The sequence below is a fragment of the Marmota marmota genome, unplaced genomic scaffold (assembly GCF_001458135.2).
Source record: "Marmota marmota marmota unplaced genomic scaffold, marMar, whole genome shotgun sequence".
Lineage (NCBI taxonomy): Eukaryota > Metazoa > Chordata > Mammalia > Rodentia > Sciuridae > Marmota > Marmota marmota.
This window is the reverse complement of record NW_025999932.1, coordinates 24,684,701-24,700,646: the sequence shown is the minus strand read 5'-3', so window position 1 is coordinate 24,700,646 and position 15,946 is coordinate 24,684,701. Positions and strand designations below refer to the sequence as shown.

Here is a 15,946-nt window from a genome sequence, read left to right as displayed (position 1 = left end):
AAACTTTTCCTCCTCTAAAATTGTTCTTGCCTGGTCTTTTGGTCACAGTGGCAAAAGGCTGACTAAGACAGTGCAATATTGATTTTTTTTTTTTATTAGGCACAGCAAGTACATGCTACACTTTGGATCTGGAATATCTACCAAAGGTCCATGTGTTCAAGGCTGAGTCACCACAATGTACTATTAGGAGGTAGATCGACCTTAGGAGGTAGGAATTAATGAGAGGTATTTAGGTAATTAGGCAGCAACTCTGAAGGAGACTCCTTTGGTCTTTCTCTCTTTGCTTCCTGGCTCCTGACATGAGAACTTTTGCTCCATCATACAGTCCTGCCATGATGTGCTGCCTGACAATAGGCCTAAAGTAAGGTCTGGAATATCCAAAATGTCAAGACAAAATAAACCCTTTCTCTCTCTCTCTGGTACCAGGGATTGAACCCAGAGGCACTTAACCACTGAGCCACATCCCTAGCCCTTTTTCATTTTTTTTTATTTTGAGACAGGGTCTTGCTAAATTGGTCTTGCTGGATGCCTTGCTAAATTGTTGCCATCCTCCTGTTGCAGCCTCCCAAGCTGCCAGGATTACAGGCGTGTGCCACTGCACCTGGCTAAACCTTTTCTTTTTATGAATTGATTATTTCATGTGTTTTATTATAGTAATGGAAATCTTACTAATACAGTACAGAAAAATTTTTTTGACATTAGTTTTTATGCTTTTTTGCTTAAACTAATAATAACTAAAAAGCAATTTAAAAGCATCACCTACTATCACATGTATAAAATTAATGTTAAAAGGTGACAAAAGCCAATATGAAAAACATTTAAAAATATAATAAATCTTATTAAATTAAATATACCCTCACATGTAACATGTAAAACTTGATACTGCAAGGTGAAACGTAACCACTTTGTACATTAGGATCATCTGCTGGATTGTTTCATGGATTAACCACCAGGGGACACTAGAGAGTAGCATTCTCAGGAACCACATAGCAAGAGAGAAATTCAGACCCTTCAACCTGACACCCAGAAGTGTAAGTCCCGGAGAGTCACACTCATTACTACACCAACCCAGAGGTCTGGGGCCATGGATTTCAGCAGATCTGTTTGGTCTGTTGGGGAACATGCCTGACTGCAGGGGCAGAGCTGCCTGGAGCCAACGCAAGTGTGAGGCTGGTGTTGACACCTCAATGTGGCATCTCAGACTCCCTGGAGGCTGGGCTGAGGCAGTGTCAGAGCTGACAACTCTCACAGTCGCTCTGCGTGAGCTATGAGCACGGGGCAGAAATGGAAGATTCTTATCTGGGCTTCTAAGCCTTTCTTTTTTTTTTTTTAAGCCTTTCTTTAGCGAAGAGACTTGTTTTTAATACATTCTTAGTGGCACCAGCACATTCAGAAAAATATACATATTGAAGAGCTATAGAAAGCATATTTAGAAAAGTTATTTAGAAAAATTATTTCTATTCTTAAAGTACCATCCAGGTCAAACCCTTTATGTATGTATATAGGTTGAGGATCCCTTATCTGAAATGCTTGGGACAGAAGTGTTTTGGATTTCAGAATTTTTTTTTTCAGATCTTGGCATATTTGCATATACATAATGAGTTGTCTTGGGGATGGGACTCAAGTCTAAACATGGAAATCATTTATGTTTCATATATACCTTATATATGTATATATCCCGAAGGTGATTTTTTTACAATATTTTAAAAGTGCACCTTGTTTTGACTGCATCCCGTCACGTGGTTCAGTTCACTGAGTGCTTTAAACAAAACAGAAAAGAGCTGACGAAAAAGAGAAGCTCAGGCTTCCATGCTGGGAGGAGGGAGGGTGTAGGATATCATAAAAGCCAGAGTGCTCTACCCTTAAAGGCTCAGATGATAAATAAAGCCAGAAGCCAGTGGACATAGGGCTGCTTAATATTCTTCTGCATTTTTAAATTAGCCAGAACTTCAGTTAGTTCACTTTCTTATTTGGGAGGAATTTATACTGCATTTCTACTTCTTTCCATTTATAGGCACCAGAAGGTCCACATGTAAAACTCAAAATGACCATTCATTGCTATGTTCAGATGTGGTTTCTCCCCCACCCACCCCAAATCACATGTAGAAATTTGGTTACCAAGGTTGAGTCTCAAGACCAGATCAGCTCTTATGGGAACAGATGAGTTCTTCAGAGAGTGGGTCGTTGTTACAAAGCAGCCCAGCTCCTTTGTGCCCTCCCTCTCTTTGCAGGTATTGCTTGCCCTTCTGCTTCCCATCATGACCTCGACTGCACAGGGGCAGGCCCTCACCGGAAGCTGAGTAGATGCTGGCACCATGCTCTTGGCTTTCTAGTCACCAGAACTGTGAGTCAAAATGAACTCCTTTTTTTTTTTTTTTTACTGACACCCAGTCTCAGATGTTCTGTGATAGCAACAGAAAATGGACTAAGATATTCACAGTATTTAAATCTTCAATTCAGTTGCACCCCTAAGCATTCTTGGAGTTGGAGCACTAAGAGAGTCAGATACCAGGCTGCCACCAGACTCTATGCCATGGTGAGATGGAAGCTTCATTCTCTACAGCTAATAACTAACTCAGAGTCCAGATGGCCCCAGGAGCCCCAGACATTTGCTGAGAAGCAAAAAACACTTTCTGCAATTTTCAGAGAGAAAGCGAACACAGAAAAGATCCCACACCCCTTGCTTCTGAACACGGAGACCATGGCCCTGATAGGAGGCCTCAGACCTGCACATTCCATTTCTCACCAGCCAAAGGGGCGGTGCTGAGGCCCTGCCTCCCTTTCATTGGAAATGAGCCGAAATTTCAGAATCTGTCCATTTCTTTTTTGAAAACAATTCACTTTCATTTTAGTTCAAAGATCTCAACTTAAAAATACTAATGTGTACCCTTCCCTTTCATTTTTATATAATTTTCTCTTTGGGGATAATGATTACCTAGTATTTTTTCCAGAATACATTTGTTGACACATGAGGATAATCTTGGCCCCTAAACATTACAAGGTGCTGCAGAAGATTCTGTGTGACCTTCTGACCCCAAACTCAAACTACGCCGACACATACTCAATGGCCATCACCATATACGCCCTTGTCAAAGTCCCCAAACAAGATGCCCTTACCAAACGTGGCCTTACCTTTCCAAAGAAATGTTGAGTGGACACGGCCAAAGCATCAAAGCCACAGATGGCCCTCCTCAGCTCCCCCTGAATGAGGCCAAGCTGCCGGGCCTGCCGTTCACACCTGTCCTTCAGTCGCTGGACCAGCTGCCGCTCAGCCTCCCGGGCCTGCAGGTCAGGCTTGGGTGCAAACCCATTTCGAGGAACCACAGTCCTCTGCTTTGGGTAACCTATTTTTTAAAAAGAAAGATTCATTCAACACACATGTGACAACAGTTTCTTATAACAGAGTTCGTTAAGAACAAGTTTGGCAGAGAAAGAATTGCTGCAGTTTGCCATTTTAAGTATTAAAAAGAAAAGAGAATAAAAACCAGCCAAGGACTTAAATTATTCACTCTGTTTATGTGGTTCTAAGTGCAAAGTTTTATGCTTAGAAAAAGGATAACAGACAAAAATCACCAAATTCCTTCCAGCTTCTGACATTTCTCTTAGGCCTGCTTGGAAAGACTGAAGCAGGTGTTTTTCTTTCTTTTTTCTTAAAGAGGATTGATTGGACAAAGGAAAGACAGTGGAGTGAATCTGACATATGAAAACAACACAATGAATCCCACCTCTGTGTACATCTGTAAGAATGGGATCCTAACTAGAGTAAGATATATTCCATGCTTGTATGATCATATCAAAATGGACTCGGCTGTCATGTTTAACTACAAAGAACCAATAAAAAATAAAAATAAAAAAGGGGATTGCTTTTAGAAAATGTCAAATGGGAAATTAATCAATTCATACAGATAGAAGTCAGACTCAGGAAACATAGCAACCTGGTCCTTGGGCCCCAGGTGGCAATCCCTCCATATTCCTTCCCTCCTTCAGATGGCTGCGCTAGTACCCTGCCTTCAGTGCCAGGTTCAAATCACAACCCAGATCTCCTCTGCTCCAAGGACTTCTGACTTTCAATTTCTACATAGCACCCATGTACTGGCAGGTCCCCTCCAATCTGTTCCCCAGTGTGACTTTGTGTCACCCTAATGGCTAAGAGTCTCATCCTAGCCACACTCACCTTTCATGGTGCTTCTCATTCTTCCCTGCCTGCAGCCGGAGTGACCTCTACAGACACAAGTTCGTCACCTGCATGGACTCCTTTGCTGCTCTCCATGGCAGTACAAGGAAAGCCCCCCCTCCATGCCTGCCCCACAAAGCCCCCCCCCAGGCACATGTGGGAAGCTGTAGGACCAAGAAGAAGGAACCAGGAGCCCCACTTGGGACTGAGGGCTGGCATGGTGGCAGTGGGGAGAGGGGCACTAAGGAGAGATGACTTTTAGGCTAAACTTTGAAAGAAGAGAGACTCCAGGAGAGAGCACCGAGGAAACCAGTCCATTCTGAGCAAGGACCCCCAGGGGAGCAGGCGTCCTCCTGAAACCCCTGTCACACTGCTTGGACTCAGGCAAGCAGAAAGTCAGTGGTCAGCCGTGGACTTACACCCAAAGGCTGTTCCTTCCTGTGCTCAAGTATTCACCCTTCTAGAGGACAGGACTTGGACACTGACCATCACGATCATGAATCACCTGCAATATTTCAAATGTTCCTTCTTCCTCTTTTGTCTTTTTCCCTTTCTTAAATATCAGGGAACAAACCATAAAACAAATGAGAAAATGATAGCCTCCTCAGTACCTGATAGGACACACGGGACAGTAATAGGCTCGTGAATACACAGGTGGCCTCATTTTTTTGAGGGGGAAAGTGGTTTATGGATCTGAATACTTCTGATTGCTCATTTAATGACAACCATGCTCATTTTCCCTAAATCTTCCTTCTGTTCCAAGTCATCAGAGATTGCAACACAATCTTACACACGACATATCTCAAATTCTTGGAATTTAATGGAATGGCAGGATATGAAAGTTTTGCTTCTGTTTTTATGAGATCAGAGTATATAATATTTCAGAAAATTCACGTGCATGTTATAGGCAAATCAATCTTTGTGTGTGCTTCATCTACACACTCTCAGTCCTAAATACAAGACTAACATAACCACCTAAAGACACAAAAAGTGTGGAATTTTACAGCCTACATTCAACTCTAAGACACAGTCTAAGACCTAAAGTAGATTTTTACCCCCCATAACTACTACTGTTTGTCATTTGGTTGTTGTGGCTGGTGAATTTATAAAACCCTTCAGGGCTTTAATTAATGCATCCAGGCCCCAGGTAGGTACCTGACACTGTCGCATGGAGGGTAGTTCTTTAAAGGAATGATAAAACTTGCTTCCAGGTCGGTGAATTAAAGCTAATTGCAACCTATATTTTATAGTGTCGCCTTAGAGTATGTGGCCCTTAGAACTCTCACTGTCCTGAATTTTCAGCTGTCAGATTTGGTGCATCATAGTTGTACATAATGGTAGGAGTCATTGTTATATATATTTATACATGCACACAATATAACAATACAATTTGGCCAGTATCATTCCAGTGTTGAAGTCTTTAAAATGATTATTATCATTATCTTGATCATTGTTAATCATTAGGTTAGAACACATCCTTAATGGTAAATGGACAACATAAAAGGATTTCATAAAATCCCCTTATTGGCCTTTACTTTGACATTGTTGACATTATTATACTGCTTTTACTCACACTCAAAATTCTAGTGTTCTATGGAAAAACAGTGCAGTAAGCTGACATTTCTACTCCTGAGACCACCAAAAAGCTGGTGTTCTGAGCCAAGACAGAGGCTCCCAAAAAATCAACTTTTTGGATCAACACACCAAGCAGAAGTTGAACTGCTCTGGGACCCCCAACCACCTCGTGAAAACAATCCTTGTTTGGGAACCTTGTTAAATGGATCATCGTGCTCAGTGTCTTCTATAACATGACAAAGAGCCAGTCCCTAGAGCTAAGACTTTGGAAGAGCTGAGAAATGAACTTGGCTGTGAAGTTCTCTACTGATTTTTAGTTTAAAAGGGTCCAGTCATTTTCTAAATACAGTTGTTCTTCGCTGTTCACAGATTCTGCATCTGGGGATTCAACCAAATACAAATGGAGCTTCTTCCTCTTGTCAGTATTTCCTAAACAATGGAGTTGAACAGCTATTTACATAGCACTTATATTGTGTTAGATATTATAAATAATCTGGAGATGACAAAGTATACAGGAAGTTTGTGTAGGTCTTCTACAAATACTATGCCATTTTACATACAAGGACTTTGGTATCCAAGGGAATCCTGAAACCAATCCCCCCCTGGATACAAAGGGAAGACTCTAGGTAAAATGTTACTTTTCCTCAGACAAATAATCATTTTTACTGTTGGAGACCCATTTTTACTGTTCACTGGAAACAGGATTTTTTAGAGTAAACTTAGCGTTAACTCCCTGAAGTATCATTCTGTCATCTGTTTTCCTGTCCCCAGGATGGTCCATAAAGACAGTGTCACAGGCTCCTTTGCCAACGGGGGGAGAGACAGCTTGTGTGGGAAGTAGCTGACAGACACCTAAGCAACCTCATCTGTGGCAAAAGAGGTGCTTCATTTTGCTTTCTTCTTTTGAAAGACAGCACAAAATGAAGAGAAAATGCCAATCTGCTGGGAAATACGGGGTTCATGGCACGACTAGAGGGTGGTGCTCTGAGCCAAGACAGAGGCTCCCAAAGGATCAACTGGAGGGCGGTGGTCACCTGGAGCTCACAGACTGCATGGTGGGCAATGGGGTGAGAAGTGGTGATGGCCACTCACTCCCGACTCTGACAAATGCTTTTCTTGGAAGAGCTGCCACTCAGGCTTTAAAGGAGGGCATGCTGTGTCCCTGAAGACACCTCTACATGCTGGATCTTTGTCACCACCTCCTTCCCTGTTCTTTCAGGGTTTATGGTGCTTCTCCTAAGAGTCAAAAGCTGCAACATAGGCGGGTAGAGCCTGCTCATCTGGGCCTCGTCTCTTGCCAAGGAACCAAAGCTCTGGTCTCCTACGGTATCGTTCTCATTCCACCCAGTGGGACTAGGAAACTGAGATTAGTGAATGAAGACCCTCAATGCAGGGCTTATCAATGGTTTTGAAGTCTTCATTTTTTTTTCATATTTTTTCTTGGTGCATCATAGTTGTACATAATGGTAGGAGTCATTGTTACATATATTTATACATGCACACAATATAACAATACAGTTTGGCCAGTATCATTCCAGTGTTGAAGTCTTTAAATGAAGTGAAGAGTAGAAAGACCAGTTTTATATTGACTGGCTCTTGTACCCTTCTCAAATATTTTTAAATTTTAAATTTATTTTTAAGAGATGCATTAAAACATAAAAATTGTACATATTTATGGGGTGGGGGTACCACGTGATTTTGTTTTGTTCTGTTTCACATTTTAAGGAGCTGGGGATTGAACCCAAGGCCTCATGCATGCTACGGAAGTGCTGTGTCCCTGAGCTCCACCCTCACCCTCCAGGATGTTTTCACACATGCAAATATTATCTAATGTCTGCATCAAGGTGAACACATTGTCTCTTCACACACTTATTTTTTTTTGTGGTAAAAACATACAAACTATTTTTTCTAGTTTTTTTGAAATAGATAGTACATTACTGTTATCTACAGTCATCTTACTGTACAACAGCACCCCAGAACTTCGTGCTCCTATTTAACAATAATGGTACCTATTAATCAACCTCTCCCCATCCTTCCCAGCCCCTTCTTTCTCCAGCCCCTTGGTAGTCACCATGCTCCTCTCAACGTCTTTGAGATCAACTGTTTTAGGTTCCACATATGAATGAGATGATGTGGTGCCTGTCTTTCTGTTCCTGGTTTATTCCCTTTAACATAACGATCTCTAGTTCCTTCCACATCGCCTCCAATGACAGGATTTTATTCCTTTATAAGATTGACTAGTATTCCGTTTAAGTGTGCATGTATGTGCATGTGTATCACATTTTTAAAACTATTTATCAGTTGATTCCATATCTTTGCTATTGCAAGTAATGCTGCACCAAAAATGGCAATGCAGGTATCTCCTTGACACACTGATTTCATTCCTTTTGAATATATATCTAGTAGTGGGATGGCTGGATCATATGGTAGTTCTATCTTTAGTTATTTGAGGAGCCCCCGTGCTGCTTTCCATAATGATGTACTAATTTACAATCATACCATCAATATGCAAGTGTTCCCTTTTCCTGTTAATGAGTCATATTCTCAAAGTACTGCTTTTGAATGAAATATAAAATGTACCAGGCCCTACAGACACCTGATTTCTCATGGATGCTTCATGTCTTGAGGTTTGTCAGGGACCAAAATGCTTGGCTACTTTTGTTGAGCACTTTCTCTGTGACTGATAATAGCAAGGCACAGTGGTGGGCATCTCGGGTCTTCCGATTGTCCTTCCCTGGGTTCTTCCCCCTTCAGTGCCAGCGCTGCTGAACAACTCTACATCTCTGAGGTTCTAGGCATACTCTAAATCTAGAAGGACCTCCTACTGTCCAAATGTAGCCCATTCACAAATTCTTTTCATCCATTGTACTAGCTGCAGCAGACAGGTTGGGGCAGACTGAATCTGTGTTGATCTAAATGACGACTGGCAACCTGGAGACCCCTGGGGAAATCCAGTACACTGACAGCATCACCAAGGTGAACGCGAACAGTTTGCGTGCAGAGGTTGAGCTGTAAACAGTTTGCGTGCAAAGGCTGAGCACTGGGGAGGACACAGGGTTTGAAAATGGAAAGAGAATATTAAAAATTCATCCGCAGCCATCCGGGCACTATCTGGAGGATTGGAATGGATAGAAAAGCTTGGTTCAGTTTTTAAACTGGAAAGCTTAATGGATATAATAACAGAGAGTGCCACATTGGAGCCTGCATATTTATATCAGAGGAGGCCTGCGACCTTCACACTTGTAAACCAGAAGGCAAGTCATTAGGGGACAAGGCTTTGATAGCTTCTCAGTTTAAGGGAAAGCACTCTGTGAGTTTGGTCAACATCCCAACAGACAGCAGGACATCCCAGGGGACACATGAGTTGAGTTCTTTGAGGACTTAGGGCTTATTTTTATTAAACCAATCTAAGTGTATTTCAGAAAATGTTTCCTGTGTCACACAGTTTTTTCTACGTGGTCTTGGCAACTGTTTGCCTGGGATTGGCTACTGAGGGGGAAAGGAGGTGGTATAAGGGTGGGAAATGTCCTTCCAGCCAGTCTGAAGTATGGGTGGAGGTAGAAATTAGGCAATTGGGCAGCATCCAGCCATACAACAAAGGAGCGATTTGTTATGCCCCAGAAAGCAGAGGTCTGTGTCTCCAACCCTGAGGAGGGAACAGATTCTTTTCTATTTTGATGGAAAGGAGAACAGAAAAAATAGGAAGGTACAATCCAATCAGGGCTTCTAAAGCCAACCATGAAAAATTCATTAACTAAATAAACAGTATTTATATAAAATATAAGTTGGTATAAAATATTCTCATTTTCAGAAAACTTATTTATAAGAAGCATGGGTTCTATGTATCAAGGTTAAGCCTGAACTTCTTCTTTCTTTGAGTTTGAAAAATAGTGGTTCAGTAGTGGCATGGTAACCACCAAACTTTCATACTAAAAAAATATAGCTATCTCTGGACATAGTAGAGTGAGCAGGATCAGACTTACCCTCTCCCCCCAAACTACCAAAAAAATCATGGCCAAAATACATAAGCCAATGTTTTTTCAAGACACTGAACCTCAGGTGATGAAGCCCAGTGATCCCTAAGAGTTGGAAAGAAATGGGGGAAGGCTACCATTAACTCTGTGATGCAGGGAATCAGGGGACCTAAGTGGAGCTAGGGACATCCGTGAGTTAAGAAGAGAGAGGGCAGAGCTCCACAAAGAGAGAAATGTGAAGAAAGCACCCGAGGCTGGGGAAAAGACCCCTGTCAAGGACAAGAGGAGCAGTCCTTAGAGTTCACAGAGGTCAGACACAGACCCTGTTTTCACCAGCCGGAGTACAACAGCTCATGTTCACCAAGGACAGTGCTCCGAGGGCTTTTGCCTCTGTAGTATGGAAAAATCCTGAAACTGATGACCACTAGATGTACCTAGTCGATGAAGCTGCCATGCAAGAACCAGATTGATCCAACTTTTTTTTTTTTTTAAAGAAATGCAACTTTATCCAAGAAAAAGCTTTAAAAAATAGAAATAAAAATATATGTAGCACACAAAGAGGAAAAATTCACTATGTTTGGCATCTAAAGATTTATCAGGCATGCAAAAAAGCAGGGGCATACAAACCATAATGAAAAATTTCAAACCACTGAAACTGACCAATGAAACAGGGAACAGAATTTCTTGATAAGGATATTAAAACAATTATTATGGCTATATTTATATGCTTAAGAAATACAGGTATGACTCAACATATTATGTAGAAACAAAGAAGATGAAGAAGACCCAAATAAAAATTCTAGAGATATATCCCCCAATGTCTGAGATGAAATTAATAGTAGATTAGATACTACTGTTGGGAAAAGATAAGTGACTTAAATGTTCATGACAGCATTAAAAAGAGTAGCCAGAATGTCAAAAACCCCAAAATGCTAAGTGATGCATAGATAAACAAAGTGTGGTATGTCCATTCAGTGGAATATTATTCAGACATAAAAAAGGATGATTCATGTGATGACATGGTTGATCCTTGAAAATCTAATGCTAACTGAAAAAAGCAGATAATAGAGGCCACATATGGAATGATTTCATTCATATGAAACATCCAGGGTAGTTACATCCATAAAGCAGAGAGCAGATAAGTGGATGTCAGGGGCTGGTGTATGAGAATGATTGGTAATGAGAACAGAATTTTTCTTTGGGGATGGAAATTTTTGGAATTGAAGATGATGATTACACAATCTTGTGAATATACTAAAACCCACTGAATTGTAAACATCAAGGGTGAACTTTATGATATTTGAATGATAATTTACCTAATAAAAAGACTTGCTAAGGATATTTTCATAGACCTATTTGAACACAGGGATACTTTACTGCCATTTAATCCAAAATTTTTCACTTATCTTTAGCTTGACACTGTGGTATAAATATTATTCCCATTTTAGAGAAGAAGAAACTGAGGCTCAGAGAAATCATGCAATTTTCCCAGGGTCACAGATCATGTTGGCCACTGAGCCAGAATTTTGAGCCAGTTCAATCACTTTATGTCACTGGGAGCATGCCCATGAAAGGGATAGTGGGACCCTGGGGACTTCCTCTTCCTCTTTTGCTCCCTGGCTTGTGATATCAGTAGTTTTTCTCTACCACACACACTTGCCATGATGTGTTGCTTTGCCACAGGCCCCAAAAACAGTGAGGTTAATCATGCACTGGAATTTCAGAAACCATGAGCCTTTTTTCTTTATAAGTTGGTTATCTCAGGTATTTTATTATAGTGATAAAAGTATCTGATTAACCCATAAGTAAAGGGACACAGATGAGGAGCATGAACAATTCTTTCATAAGCCATACAAATGGGGAGAGAAAAGTATTAGTAATATGAAGGTCAGGGGAAGTTTATTCTAGCTTGTTTTGTTTTAGGGATGGAAGAGATGACGGAAAATATAGCCCTTTCCCTCATTCAATTTACTGATCAGCAGGAGAGAGAACTCCTTAAATTCACCACCCAGGAATCTTCTCCTAGCTTGATGTCATTTGAAGGCTCAAAGACCTGATGTAGGCACTAAGGGTTTCAGTTGATCCTTGATATTCAGTAATGTAAAGAAAGAAGAGCTATTATCAGAAAGGAGTAAAGGGTAATCCCAGAAGTTTGGGAGGCTGAGGCAGGAGGATTACAAGTTCAAAGCCAGTCTCAGTAAATATGAGGCGCTAAGCAACCCAGTGAGACCCTGTCTCTTATTAAAATACAAAATAGGGCTGGGGATGTAACTCAGTGGTAGAATGCCTCTGAGTTCAATTCCCGGTACCAAAAAAAAAAAAAAAAAAAAGGAGTAAAGAAAGGAGCAAGGAGCAAGTTTTTGAGCTTAGGAACAGAAAAATTATATCTCCCAGATCTCTCCACCATGGCTAGGTAGCATTTCCACATTGACCATTCTCCAGGGGCAGCTTGGACTCTACCTATGACAGGAAAGATCCTAAACTGAGACTTTTCAAAATATTGCTCCTACATGTGAATATCCTGCTGCTATAGATTGAACGTTTGTGTCACCTTGGAATTTCCATATTAAGGCCCTAATCCTCAAAGTGATGGCATTTGGAAGGTGCCTTTAAGAGGTAGTCTATGGAGTCCTCCTGAATGGAACTAGTGTTATCCTAAGAAGAGGCAGGAAGGAGGATGATCTCTTCCCTCCCCATGTAAGACAGAGCCAGAAGACTTTCACTTGCTAGGGAGGAAGAGGGCTTTTATCAGGGATCAAATCAGCCAGCACCTTGACCTTGGATTTCCTAGACTCTAGAGCTTTGAGAAGTGAGTTTATGATGTCTAAGCCACAAAGTCGATGACTTAATAGTCTAGAGCAGCTCAAGCTAAGACACCTGAATAATGGCCTGAGGGCTAGTGGAAACCAAATTGGATGAGATCTCACTCTTGTGATTATGCTGTATTATTTATCAAGATGTATTATTATTTATGATTTATTGAGTGAAACTGACTTAAGCAGGTAAACTGGATACAAGCAAAGTTTTCTACATAGTCAAGTTCAGAGATCTGAAGCTCAGAGATCTGAAACTTGAGAAGGATTCAGCACATAATCACTGCTTCAAAGACGGAGGGCATCACATGGCAAGGAATATAGGTAGCCAAATAAGCTGGTGGTGGTCCCTAACTGACTTCCAGCAAAGAAACAGGAATCGCAGGCCTATGACTATAATGAACTGGGTTCTAACGACAACCTGAATGAGTTTGGAAGCAGACTGTTTTCCAGAATCTTCAGTCAAAAACTCAGCCTGGCTACCATCTTGATTTCAGTGTTGTGATACTCTGAGCAGAGGACTTGGTTAAGCCACGCCTGGATTTCTGATCTACAGAACTGTAAGTTAATAAGTGGATGCGATTTTAAAAGAATTTTAAAAAGAGAGGAAAGATCAGTGAAAAGATCACAAGAGAAACTATCCAAAATAAGATACACAGGGAAAAAAAAGTCTCAAGAAATAAACAGAGTATGAGTTTGGAGATGTGGGATAAGTTCAAGTGGCCTAATACATGTTTAATTGGAGCACTTGAGGATAAGGGACAAGGACTGAAATTTTTTGAAAAATGATTGAAAAACAAAGGCAAATATATTCCAAATTTGATAAAAATAGGTCCAGGAATCTCAAGCACAAAAAAGGAAGAAAATCATACCAAGGCATATTATAATCAAATTGTTCAAAATCAGGGATAGAATATTTTTAAAGCTGCTGGAGAGGGGATACACTTTATGCATAAAGGAACAAAGATAAATATAAAAGACTTTTCACTGGAAACCAGTTAAACAAGAAGTCAGTGGAAAAATATCTTGACTTTTTTTTTTAAACTTGACTTCAGAACTTGAATTCTGAAGAAAGTAAAAAATGTGTATTAAAATGAAGGTGAACAAAAATTGAAAGACTTAACCACAATCAAATCTCTACAATACAAAACTTTAAAGGAAGTTTTACAGATGAAAATCTGGATCTCTACAGGAATAAAGAATACCAGAAATAGAAACTAAAAGAGAAAATATAATTTTTTTCTTGTTTAAATATCTTTAAATGAAAACTGAGTGCTGATAGTCAACAATAATCACAATGTAGTATGAGTTTATAATGTATATGTATAAATATGACATATATGTTCTCTCTATATATTTACATACATACATATACATGGAGCAAATGCCGACTGAGTTGAAAGTAGATAAAGACAAATCTAAAATTATAGTTTTAGATCTCAAAGCTTTCCTTAACTACTGATAGAAGATGGAGACACAAAACCAGGAATAGTACAGAATACTTGAACAATGCTATCCATCAAATCAGCTTATGATATTTGTAGAAAAGTTTACATAGAAAAAGCAGGATAGACATTTTCTCTAAGTAGGCAAGAATCGTTTACTAAGATAAACGTTGCTGTGGGTCCTGAAACAAATCTCAATAAATTTTAAAAGGCTCCAAGTCACCAAGAAGTGTATACTTGGTTTCTGCCCACAATTCCTGACACAGAAACCCTAAAATTTTTGTAATTTCCTGAGTGATTACGTGCTAGGTACATCCTTTGTTCTAATATTTGGTCTTTGACCCCCAATTCCTGACACACAGCTCTTAAATCCCTTGCAATATTCTAGGAGCATTTCTCATTTTAATGAGGAGACTCAGTGCATTGGATTATGAATAGCTTCAGGATAGGGCTGGTCACTAGAAAGACCTAGTCGTGATTTGAAGTGTGAATATTCAGATCCAGCCCCTTTTATTATAAGCTTATGATAAAGCTTATATAAAACTCTCTAAACTGCAAGGTTTGGAGAGCTTCTGGGTTGGGCAAACACACCCATGTGGCACACCCCAACTCTGTGGGGCCAGAAGCTCCTATGCTTGGGAACTTTCTGGACTTTTCCTATGTACATTTTCATCTGGATATGTCCTTGTATTCCTTGGCACGTCCTTTATAGTAAACTGGTAAATGTAAGTAAAGTGTTTCCCTGTGTTCTATGAGCTGTTATAGCAGATTATAGAATCCAAGGTAGGGCTGTGGGTTGCTCTAATTTGTAGCCAGATTGGACAGAAGTACAGCGCCAACTAGTTGTGGCGTTTGAGGTAGGGGGAAGTCTTGTGACATTGAGTCGTTCACCTGTGGGGTTTGTGCTAAACTATGGGTAGTTAGTGTCAGAACTGAAATAAATTGTAAGAAATCCAGCTGGTATTCACAGAGAATCGGGAGAATTTCTTGGTGTGAAAACTCCACACATCTGGTATCAGAAGTGAGTAGAGGGACAAGGCTTTCTTTTATCTTCCAGCCACATGGAATTATAAATTGAAATAAATAAGAGAAAGATTTATTGAAAGTCTCCAAACACTGGCAAACAACAACAAAAAGTCACACTTCTAAATAATCATATGTAAAAGGAGAAATAAAAAAGGGAAATTTGAAAATATCTTGAACTCAAGAAAGATTGAAACCCAGTATATCAAAGCTGTAGATTGTGTCAATTACAGTCCATAGAGGGAAATTTATTATACTAAACACACATATTAGAAAACTAAGTACATCAGCAGTTAAAACCAGTCTAAGCAGAGAAAAAAGAAATCCTAAAGATAAAAACAGAAGTCACTTAGTTGCATATCCTCATGCAAGAAAAAAAAAATTCAAAACACACCTCACCTATATACAAAAGTCAATTCAAATGGATAATAGACTTAAATGTGAAACTTATATCTTTAGATCTTTTAGAAGAAAATGAAGGAGAAAACCTTTGTGACTTTGAATTATGCAAATATTTTTCAGATAAAGCAAAATCAAGGTGCATAAAAGAAAAAAAAAGAATTTAACTTCATTAAAATTCAGAACATCAACTCTGCAAAAGATAATGTTAGGAGAAGGCAAAACAAGCCACATACAACATAATAAAGTTATCAGTTATTCAGCAAATGCAAATTAAAACCACAATGAGATAACATGACACACCTATGAGAATGCCAACTGACCATACACAGTTCTGGGAAGAATGTGGAGGAACTGCAACTCTCATAGATCACTGTCGAGAATGTGAAAAGGTAAACTACTATGGAAAACTAGTTGGCACCTTTTAAAGAAGTTAAACATCTAAGCTACCATTTGCTCAAGAGAAATTAAATCAGGAATTCATACCAAGACTTGTACAAATGTGATAGTAGCTTTACTTATAATAGGAAAGAAAAAATTTCC

At 39.8% G+C, this 15,946-nt stretch overlaps 1 protein-coding gene across 3 annotated transcripts in view; it reads right to left on the bottom strand.

Moving 5' to 3' along the window:
• Window positions 1–15,946, bottom strand: part of Mtus2 (microtubule associated scaffold protein 2) — a 567,575-nt gene that overhangs the window by 133,286 nt on the left and 418,343 nt on the right. For all 3 annotated transcript variants that reach the window (XM_048800772.1, XM_048800774.1, XM_048800773.1), the window contains one exon: window positions 3,133–3,344. In XM_048800772.1, the coding sequence (XP_048656729.1) occupies window positions 3,133–3,344 (212 nt within the window). The remainder of the gene's footprint in view (window positions 1–3,132; window positions 3,345–15,946) is intronic.